Raw genomic sequence first — 11,874 nt, forward strand, 5'->3', positions numbered from 1 at the left:
AGCATGCATCACTTTTAGTATCTTCCACATCTTATCAATGAAATTTTGGGGGTCTTCATCAACGTTGGAACCCATGAAGACCGAAGGATTCATTCTCAGAAAATCTCTGATCCTTGTGGCAGCAGACGGCTCTTGATAACTAGAGCTAGGAGTTGGTGAACTCTGGCTAGCATTTCGAGCAGCCACCAACTGGGTGAGCATAGCAATCGCTCCTCGAAAATCTTCCTCAGAAGTAGGAGTGGTCTGAACAGTAGGTACTTAGGGTACCTCAGTAGACCTTGCAGGTCGGCCCCTAGTTCTCCGTGGAGGCATCACTGACTGTGGAACCTCAGTGCTGGCAGCGTTCCTCTGACTAGCTGAACGTTTAGGAGGCATGTCTGAAATGTATAAATGCACGAATTAAAAAGAAAGCTTTTATAGAGTTAAACTCTATCGCACGAACTCAGATTATGAAAGAAGTGAAATAATTCCTAATATCCTATAGCTTCATGATTATAAGTGTGGTGCACGACACACCCATAAATAAGACTCTACTAGACACGGCTTCATAGACACCCTAGGACTCTTGAACTCTGTGCTCTGATACCAAGTTTGTCACGCCCCGAGAGGGTACCCTAGGCGTGGCCGGCACTCAGAAACCATTTCTGGCTTCCGAGAGAACCACTTGGTCTCATTTCTTATTTATTCATCAGCAGAAGACTTAAGAATACTAATGTGGGCTTGTCATCATCAAAGGAAAAATAGATAATTCTTATAAGAAGTAGTTTCAAAGGAGAACTACTCCAATTACATCATTAAACTCTGTCTATGAAGCCTCTAATACTCTTAGATGGTGCCAATGACATGTCCATGGCTAACTCAAAAGAAACATCATACTCAACAATAATAAAAGGATAAGGAGTTCCTTCGAATACAAGAAGGACTCACCAAATAGCTGAAAAGAAATGATCTTTAACGATGCGCCTGTTGAGGATCTCTAACACCTGTATCTGCATCATAAAACGATGCAGGTTGAATGATGTCAGTACGTGGAATGTACGAGTATGTAAAATGGCAGGAAGGTAAGGACAGATATCAAGAAACTCCTCTCAAGAAAACTCAGCTCAGAACTCAACATCATCTCAACATGAATATGTAATGCAAGTTTAAAATATAATAATTAAAATAATAGTAATAAGCAATGCTTACTCAGTTGGGAGTTTCTCTAACCGAAAACCATCACTTATGAGCTAGCGATGATACAACGAAGCGATGTCGTTGCCATATCCATCCAATACCTTGCCAGGGTAAAGGACATCACCATCTTGGATCCACTCATCAAAGTCCTCTTTTTGGGTCATTCCTTCAGCGAACTCAGCACAACCTTAGTTCATTTTTTACTCTAAGGCGTAAGGGTGATATGGAAGGGGAAACTTGTCTTTTTATAAAAGGAAAAAGATTATAACAGTAATAATAATATTTGCTCAAAAAAATAACTCAAAAACTTCTTAGTTTTTATTCATATCTTGGTAGTGGGGGTATTTTACAAAAGAGAGGAGAGTATTTGAGGTTCTTTTCTGATCGATGCCCCCTCTGTGTTACAAACTGTCTCCTTTTATAGACAAAGGAGACGGACTTCAACTACGGACTTCAAAATTAGAAAATAACTTGATAATGACCATCCTTGGTTTATTTCGTACTATCTCTACATGGTTTCTAACCATAAAGGATGGTGACTATGAGGGGAGTTACTAGGTCTTATTATTCTAAGACTTAATAATTCCTTAATACATATATAGTATTAATTCATATAACTTTCTTTTTATCAATGAAAATAATAAAAAGCCAACATCTTAACTCAAAACATGTGTAAAAATATCCATGAACATCAAATCAATTAGGATTCATGGGAAAGTAGCCATGAACAATAATTCCAATAATATGAGAGATAACAATAATAATAATATTAATGCATAAATATATCAAACTCAATAGAAGAAGAATTAATTTATTTAGAATTCAAGATTTGGATAAAACTCAACTATAACTCAATTATAATGAATTTAAATATTGGGCGCATGGACGAACTCAATCCAATGCTATGAAAGCCTTACATACCTTAAATCCGAAGGTTTACTCCGAATTGGAACACTCTTGGACCCCTAGCCTTTTCTTCTCGCCGGAGCATTTTGTGTACTACCCGAAGTATAAGAATAACCGGAGTAGTATTTTTATACTACTAAAACTAAAACTATATTTGAGAAGAAGTATATAGAGAGAAGAAATGCTTAAGAAAGCTTGATGAATAAAATAAGGAAATAAGATGGGTATTTATAGGTAGGAAAGAGGGACCTAACAATAAATAAAATAATTATAAAGAAAAATCTGAACATTTAATGGAATATATTGATGTCATAGATGATGTTAAATGGAGGACAATTTATGTCATAAAGAAAAATCTGAACATTTAATGGAATATATTGATGTCATAGATGATGTTAAATGGAGGACAATTTATGTCATGAATGATGTCAAATGTATCTAGATGTTTCCATGGTAGGTAATATGAGTTCTTTTTAACAGAATACTCTTTTTCGAAGCTGCGTTTGAATAAGATAAATTCCTTATTAAGATTTGGTGTCTTCATAAGAATTGTAGATATGGAAGTCTAGTTTCATATAGTTCAATAATCAACCAATTTGGAGCAAACTACAGTAAGATATGAATTTTCTTCTATAAACACTCAATTCCGTCACAACACTATATCTTGCAAAGATTAATTTATTTTATCTACTTATACTCCGAATCTTAAGATTTGTTCTTCATGAAAGTTGTAGGTAATGCTGTTTTGGTTACTCAGAAATTTGAATCACCTAATTTGGACCAACCTATGAAAAGTTATGCTTAAAATAAAGAGAATGTATTATTTTCATCGAGAATTGAAATACCGATATACAACATTTTAGGGGTTGTTACAATGCCCTGTACTCAACAAGGATAGAACCAGTGCAGTATCAGTAAACATAAACAATGGTATATAGTTAGGATCATACAGCTAGTCTAGTAAGTCAAACACACACAAGTAACCACAACATAGTAAAGACAAGTATATAAGGAAACATATTATCAATTATCATTTCATAAACATATACAGTTTCATAGTATCAATCTCACTACAATAGTTGATATGCCCAAATTATACCTCGTTAAAGAGATATAAAACAGTTCCTATCAAATATAAAATTTAACTAGGTTGGGGTCAAATTCCATCGGAAATAAGGTGACAACTAATCCGTATGCAGTTATTTTACTGTTAGTTACTTATTTCCAAAATAAAATGGAAAATATGGGAAGTTTTGGAATTCAATTTTTCAATCTTAAAGTGTAAAGAATAACGATTGACAATAGCTTGAATTAGAATTTTATGAGAGAATAACCCAAGCTTGTGTACACCAAGACTATTTGACTACTACTCGGGTTAATACATAATAACTTTTATCATTGCATTTACATCATCTTATCAATCTCCAGCTACACTTAATCATTTCTCAACCCTCCTAAATGCATGTCATTTTTGTTCTTTCAAACTAAATGTGTTTTCTTTAAACCAATAATAATTACTCAAAGTAGTTAATCTTGTTACAACATTAACTATTAGACGAGTATAGATCCCAAATTATTATTTTTAATTATTTTCTCAAGTTTTACACTTTTCAAGTCAAACTCGGGGCATTTTCTAATGTTTGAAACTATTAGAAATTAATTAGTATAAAAGATTCAACAAGATGTACAAAATAATGCTCCATTTATTCCGTACAAAACCCTAATTTTAGGTCAAAGTCGTCATGGATTCCACAACCCTAGGTAGTGAGATTTATCCACTCATGATTATGAAGACAAGAAATAAAATTGCATTCATCCAAGAAATAATTACTTACAAGAGATAAAAACAATCAAGACTTTGATTTCAGAATTTACATATTTCGTTAAAAAATCATTCTCTCGAGCGATACTGTGCTTTCAATTCAAAAATATGATAGTGAAATAAAACCTCAAAAAATGGTATTTATAGTGTCAAGAAATAGGATATTTTAAATTCAAAAAGCTTCTTCCCAATGTTCACCTGACGGTGGGTCCAACGGCCCATCACATGTGCGACAGTCCGTCACTCATGCCATCAGTGCTATCCAGCGTTTCCGATTTAATGTCCTATTCTAACGATGAATCTGACGGTCCATCAAAGATGCGACAGTCCATTAGATAGGTCATCATACTTCTTCAACTTGATACCTCGTCTGCTTAAGCCTGACGGTGGAAGTGACGACTCGTCGTGGCTATGATGGTCCATCACACCTGCCACCAAGTCTTCATTTTGCAGCTCTTTACTTCACTTTTCTCTCTTTTACCTTTCCGCTAATTTTCTGCCTTAACATAGTAGAATAACTATTAAAATACACTATTGTTGCTTAAGAACTAGCATTTTTTCCTCGTTAAAAGCATCAAATGTGCCGTCAAATATTGGCACATCAACACCCTCAACTTAGAACATTTGCTTGTTGTCAAACAACTCCTATCATTGAATTTATAGACCCACAGTGATTAATATTTACAGCAGTATCAATTGCAAGATACCCATTTTGCACAAGTATGCATAATCATCAATTATTACATAAACTCAAAAGGATCAAGGAATGACATTTGGATATCAACAAACAACTTGGCATACACCATTCATACTTTCCTAAACAATCATTAATCAATAGTACAAACTCATGCCCTTGTCATAAACAAGTCCCTTTCACACACGTACAAATACTCCAGCTAAGTGAGTCTACTGTGATTGTATAGTCTTCATTTATCATAAAGATACTTCTGCAGACTTACTTGAGTTAGAAATAGTCGAATTTGATGTCAGTTTTAGGGCTGGCCGTTCGTTCGGTTCGATTTGGTTTACAAAATTTGGTTCGGTTTTTAAATTTTCGGTTTGCTGAAAATGTTAATCCAAACCAAACTAAAATAAATTTTATTTGGTTTGTTTTTTGCAATTTTGGTTCGGTTTATTTTGGTTTGATTTTTGGTTTATGAGATTTTTTCACTAGCCTTCGAAATGATATGTCTTCTTTTGTCAACAATCACTTTACAATTGACAAGTATGATTTTCTCAACAATACCGCGTTACATTTTTTGAAAGACTATCTCTTAGGCATAGAAATTATGACTAACAAATAATAGAGAAAACTTACAAATAATACAGAGCAGAAATGGGGCTCGAATTCAAGTCTATGCAATTTGCATATGAGTTGTTTCTACGACTCATCTTCTTGACTACGAGTTGTTATTTGGACTCATCTTGTAGGTGTTGAAAACTGCTAACTTTGGAGTCTCTGAACTTTGGTTATGACTCACTTCTATGAATCATCGAAGCTTCTACGATTTTTCCTATCAAGTCGTAGACTCGACCCTAAAGAACTCTGAAATATGGGCCTTTGAAGTTTTGGAATGAGTCTTTCTTACGACTCTTCAACAGGAAGGCGACTCATCCTGTTGAGTCATAGAACCTCTTTTGAGTAGGGTCTTGAAAAATCTCTAAGGCTCACTCTACGGCTCACTCTTATGAGTCGTGGAAAGCTCTACGAGTCATAGAGTGACTCATAGACATGAAGTCAACTTGAATTTTTCAGAATTTCTTCTTGGTTCCAACTTTCTGACTTCCGGGATATTACATGGCAAGAATGGGAAATCTCGCCTCATTAACTTTCCACCACATTAATATATCAAATCCATCACTATCTGAGTTAATATCTTCGACAAGATATCTATCCTATTTTGATTGACTACTTGAATCTCCACTAACTTCTTTATGCTTCTGAAATTGTTGTTTTGTTCTCATTGTTCTTTTTTTTAAAGTTGTCATAATCACTCACACTAGATATACTTGATGAGTTAGCAGATGATGTAGGTGAAGATTCTAGTAATAAAGAGCCTTTTGATGACTTCTTAACATAATAACCATACAAAACTTTTATGTATGTTTTCACTGCTTCAATTAGCTTGTCCCCAATTTCTTTTCCAAACATATTCACAATTGTAAGAGGAACATAACCATGCTTGTTATGGGGATCCAACACAGATGAAATAAAGATCATCTTGTTTATTTTCTCTAGTTCACCCCAATACTTCCTGAACTTTATCCTAATATTTTTTGTATATCTTTTAAATTACCATCTTCATTTTCCATCATCTCTTTCAAAATAAGATCAAGTTCAGCAATTTCCACAAAATGCACATTGTTAGTGACATACTTTGAACCAGAGACCTTCAAAGTAAGAAGATAAAAAGTATTAAGAAATTTTACCATTGACATCACATATTCCCAATCATCACTTGTAAGAATACCTACACTAGTTCCATCTTCACAAAGATAGATACGAAGATGATCCAATAATCCAATATTAAAAAAACTATATCTTTCAAAAGCAAGCTCAAAATGTTGTGTTGTATCAAGCATCAAGTATGTAGATTTTCACCGAGTAGAAATATCTAAACATAATGATTTCTTATAATTTATCAATTGAGATTCACAACATTCTTCGAACTTTCTAATTCTTGCAGGAGATTGTTTAATGTATTTCATAGCTTGTCTCACTCTCTTGATAGAGTTACCAATTTCTTTCAACCCATCTTGCTATTACGACCCAACCCCGTGGGCTATGACCGGGTGCCCAAGCTGGACACTCGCGTGTACACCTGTAAACTGTAAGTAAGCCTGTCGTATGATCATGTATTAGCCCAACCTATCTCCTGAGAGGCTACAACTTATTATTCAGGTAGCATAACACATATGCCGATGAGCTTATCATAGCATGTGGGGTTGTCCCATTATATACATATATGAGAGCCGACAAGGCTGCCGCGACAGAGGAAACATCCCAAATATACCTCATACAAACACGATTAAGCACATATATATACACAACCCACTCTCATGTGTACAGACCTCTAAGAGTAGTGACAATAACATATGGCGGGACAAGTCCCCCGCCATACCTTTGAATAAACGAAAGTAAATATATACATCAAGGGTCAGTACCAAAAACTAGGCTCCTATATAATGGAGCTTCTTCCAAATTGGATGAGCGGAATCTTAAGATGGTGGACTCCCAAAACCTGTGTCTGCACCTGCGGGCATGAAATGCAACCTCCTAGAAAGAGGGGGTTAGTACGACACATGTACTGAGTATGTAAGAATACAACATTATGTGAAAAATTACAGTTAAAAAAGGGATGCAGGAAAAAGTATAATGTTTAGCCATTTACTGTACCTGCATCTTATAAAATAAAGTCATACATATTATTATCACGTACTGTACCTGCCCGTTCAGGGACTTGGTGTAACAATTACATCATTCTAATATCATGAGCACATGTGTATTATTAGAGTTGTGGAACATACAATCCGATCCATGTATATAGAAAGTACCTGTCGAGGGACGACGACCCAATCCACATATCGTATAATAATATCGAGGAATGACGGCCCGATCTGTATCTCATATAGCAATGCCGAGGTATGATGGCCCGATCCATATATTGCATAATAATGCCTAGGTACGATAGCTCAATCCATATATTACGTAATAATATCGAGGTACGACGGCCCGATCCGTATACATACATATCATACAACAATGCCAAGGAGCTATGGCTCGATCCACATATCACATAATCATATACATATATTATAGCCAACCTAGGACTCGGTGAAAGATGTATTACTGTGTGCGCGAGCAAAGCAACGCATAACCATATGTAACTAAATTATCATTCAAGGCTCAACCGAGTAATCAAGTGAACCCTCATTTGAATATCAGGGTAGCAGTCGTCTTAAGTACCCTCTAACGGTTAGTAGGAATCTTATCAAGTGAAGTCTCAGGTATCAGAGGCACGTATCAAGATGATGCATATAGTTTATGCAATTAAAGACTTTTATTCTTATAGAGCTTTTACATTCATGAGTAAATACAAATCATGAGTTATATAAAGGACTTAACAATGGAATGACCTCTAGCCTCATATCATTCATTACTTAACTTGAAGGCATGCCAAAAGAAAGGAAGAGATAGCTTCACATACCTTTTATAGAGTAATCATCCCCACTCTTGCTTCGTTGCCTTCTAAATCTATTTAACACGAAGGTAATACTGACATTAATAACATTCAGCCTTCCAGCTTCTCAAACTATAACCAAGCATCTCTAGGAATCATTTCTTTATGTGTCTTTCTCAAGTAGTTTACTAATAGGTAAAGAAGTTAACGGAAATCAGGCAGCACTTCCCCTATAACTTGCCCTATCCAAACTTCTAGTTACATCCTTGATAAGCACATCCAACAACCAACAATAATAAGCAGCACATATACAAGTAACCCATTTCAACATTACGCAATACAAACCCCAAACAACTCATTTAAAACTTTGATAACAAAACAGGGTTTTTAATCTCTATTTCATAAAACCTTTAACCACATGAAACGAAGGGTCATGTGGCTGCAACCAGAAGAACCCACACCCTATTTTGGACCATGTTCCATCCCTACAACATACCACCAAACCCTCCAATCCAAAGCACCACAATCACAACACATTACTCGACTTCGACTTAACTAAAATGACTTTAATTTAGTTTGTTTCTAACGCCAAGCATAATTATACATTTTTACTACTTCCAACTTCATTTAACACCTATAATACACTCCATAAAAACATTATTAACTCCACTTTGAAAGAGAAGACCTTACCTTATTCAAAACTTGCATAAACTCTCCTCGGAAGTTCCTTAATCGCACTGAAAAGTAGTGGACTGCTCGTCACCTTTCCTTGCTGCCCCAAACCGAATTTTTTCATTATTAAAAACCATTATATCACCGTAGAATATCTTAAATAATTAATTCATAGAACGAAAGTCAGAACCTTACCTTGACAGGGCCAAACCCGTAACTCTCCCTTTGGCTTGCTAGGTTTTTCTTTCAACTTTTCCTTATTTGTTCTAAGTGTAAAAGATGACTTTATGATGCATTAGTCATCAAATGGTCCTTATATACAACATCTTAAGATGTGACACGTGTTAAACCCCTAAGGGTGACACGTGTCTAATCTTTATTGGACCACCCAAACCATGCCACCACTCCAAGGCTGCCACGTGGCAGCATAGGACCCACCTCAAGTAGGTATGTCACCTACTTGGTCCAAGTAGGTGCATCACCTACTTAGTACAAGTAGGTGCATCACCTGCTTGCTTTCAAGTAGGTGCTACGCCTCCTTTCGCCTCTTTCGTGGGTTCGTAATCTCATCTCACTTTAAGAGCTTATGTATTCCTCACTATTTAAGCGCAACGTGTACTCAAGTAACTTGAGTATGTAGGACATCCAAGTTGATAACTTACGCAAGTAGATTGCATACCACGACTCATTATTTGGCCCCCCAACTCCTTCCAAGTCCCTCTAGACCTATATCTAATCTTCCCTCTTATGGGGCATCACATTCTCCCTTCCTTGGATTTATTTGGTAAGGTTGTAGATAACCTGGGTCACAGGGCAACCTTTAAGAAGTTTAAGAAGTGTTCAAAGTACAAAAGTACGGGGCATAACACTTGCACACTATAAGATTAAGAATATGTGCCATACACCTCACATGAAGGTGTTCACCCCCCATTATGTTAGTTCCCCAATTACTCAGTTGCTTAGATATTTCTTTCACCGTAACATCATTAGAATTAGAATTATCAACTATAATAGTAAGCACATTATCCAAACCTCATTCTATCACGAACTGATTTCTCAAATCATGATGACACCTACTATCAACCCACCAGTAAGTAAGCCTAATCCCACAGTCCGGAACCATAGGCAATGGACCATCACAAGCAGAAGAAAAAGAAATAATAATGATAATAATAATAATAGTAATAGTAATAATAATAATAATAATAGTAATAATAATAATAATAATAATAGAAATAATAAAAATAATAATAATAATAACAATAATAATAATAGTAATAATAATAATAATAATAATAATAATATTAATAATAATAATAACAATAATAATAATAATAGTAGTAGTAGTAGTAATAATAATAATAATAATAATGATAATAATAATAATAATAATAATAATAATTATTATTATTATAGTAATAATAGTAATAATAATAATAATAATAGTAATAATAATAATAGTAATAGTAATAGTAATAGTAATAGTAATAGTAATAGTAATAGTAATAATAGTAATAATAATAGTAATACTTGTAATAATAATAGTAATAGTAACAATAGTAATAATAATACTAATAATAATAATAGTAATAATTGTAATAATAATAATAATAATAATAATAATAATAATAGTAGTAGTAGTACTAGTAAAAATAGTAATAGTAATAGTAATAGCAATAATAATAGTAATAGTAATAATAATAATAATAGTAATAATAATAATAATAATAATAATAATAATAATAATAATAATAATAATAATAATAATACTAATAACAACAACAACAACAATAATAATAATAGTAATAATACAAATAATAATAAAAATAGTAATAATAATATTAGTACTAATAGTAATAGTAATATTAGTAATAATAATAGTAGTAATAATAGTAATAGTAATAGTAGTAATAATAATAATAATAGTAATAGTAGTAGTAATAAGAATAGTAGTAGTAGTAGTAGTAGTAGTAGTAGTAGTAGTAATAATAATAATAATAATAATAATAATAATAATAATAATAATAATAATAATAATAATATTAATATCAATAATAATAATAGTAATAACAATAATAATAATAATAATAGTAATAGTAATAATAATAATAATAGTAATGATAATAGTAGTAGTAGTAATAATAATAATAATAATAATAATAATAATAATAATAATAATAATAATAATAATAATAATAGTAATAGCAATAATAATAATATTAATAGCAATAATAATATTAATAATAGCAATAATAATAATAATAGTAATAGTAATAATAATAATAATAGTAATGATAATAGTAGTAATAATAATACTAATAATAGTAATATTAATAATAATAATAGTAATAATAATAGTAATAATAATAATAATAGTAATAATAATAGTAATAGTAATAATAATAGTAATAGTAATAATAATAATAGTAATAATAATAGTAATAGTAATAGTAATAATAATAGTAATAATAATTATAATAGTAATAATAATATTAGTAATAATAATAATAATAGTAATAATAATAATAATAATAATGATAATAATAATAATAATAATAATAGTAATAGTAATAGTAATAGTAATAGTAATAGTAATAGTAATAGTAATAATAATAGCAATACTAATAATAGTAATAGTAATAATAGTAATAATAATAATAATAATAATAATAATAATAATAATAATAATAATAATAATAATAATAATAATAATAGTAATAAGAATAATAACAATAACAATAATAACAATAATAATAACAATAATGATAACAATAATAAGAATAATAATAATAACAACAATAATAATAACAATAATAATAACAATAATAATAAGAATATAGTCTGATTAGAAGTATCATATAATTTACATCTAGGATATAATGTGGATAATAATTTGAAATAAATTCTATGAGATAAACATATAAGTTCAAAACCTGGAACATAGTTATAACCATGACTTTTAACATTTAATGTTAAAGCATCAAGAATATTAACATCTGACAAAGATAATTGCAGATTAAATTGTGTATTGAAGTAAACTGGACCATACTCCACAGTTGATTCAATTGAACCCATTAATGATTGTCTAAAATTTAAATTCCTAGCATCTCTTAGTGC

The 11,874-nt window shown here is 31.8% G+C and overlaps 1 protein-coding gene across 1 annotated transcript; it reads left to right on the forward strand.

Annotated features, from left to right (window-relative positions):
* Nucleotides 1-9,823: 9,823 nt before the first annotated feature.
* Nucleotides 9,824-11,602, forward strand: LOC129890590 (uncharacterized). Its single transcript, XM_055966114.1, has 2 exons — nucleotides 9,824-10,516; nucleotides 10,775-11,602. The coding sequence occupies exons 1-2, from the start codon at nucleotides 9,824-9,826 to the stop codon at nucleotides 11,600-11,602; spliced, it is 1,521 nt and encodes a 506-aa protein (XP_055822089.1).
* The last annotated feature ends 272 nt before the right edge of the window (nucleotides 11,603-11,874 follow it).

Source organism: Solanum dulcamara, chromosome 5 (genome assembly GCF_947179165.1).
Source record: "Solanum dulcamara chromosome 5, daSolDulc1.2, whole genome shotgun sequence".
In the NCBI taxonomy this organism is placed as follows: Eukaryota; Viridiplantae; Streptophyta; class Magnoliopsida; order Solanales; family Solanaceae; genus Solanum; species Solanum dulcamara.

Bases quoted from the DNA above. Each gene is read 5' to 3' on its own strand.
- LOC129890590 (XM_055966114.1), top strand. From the start codon at position 9,824: ATGACACCTACTATCAACCCACCAGTAAGTAAGCCTAATCCCACAGTC. The intron at 10,517-10,774 runs AATAATAATACT...AATAATAATAAT, and splicing joins ATAATAATAATAATAATAAT to AATAATAATAATAATAATAA.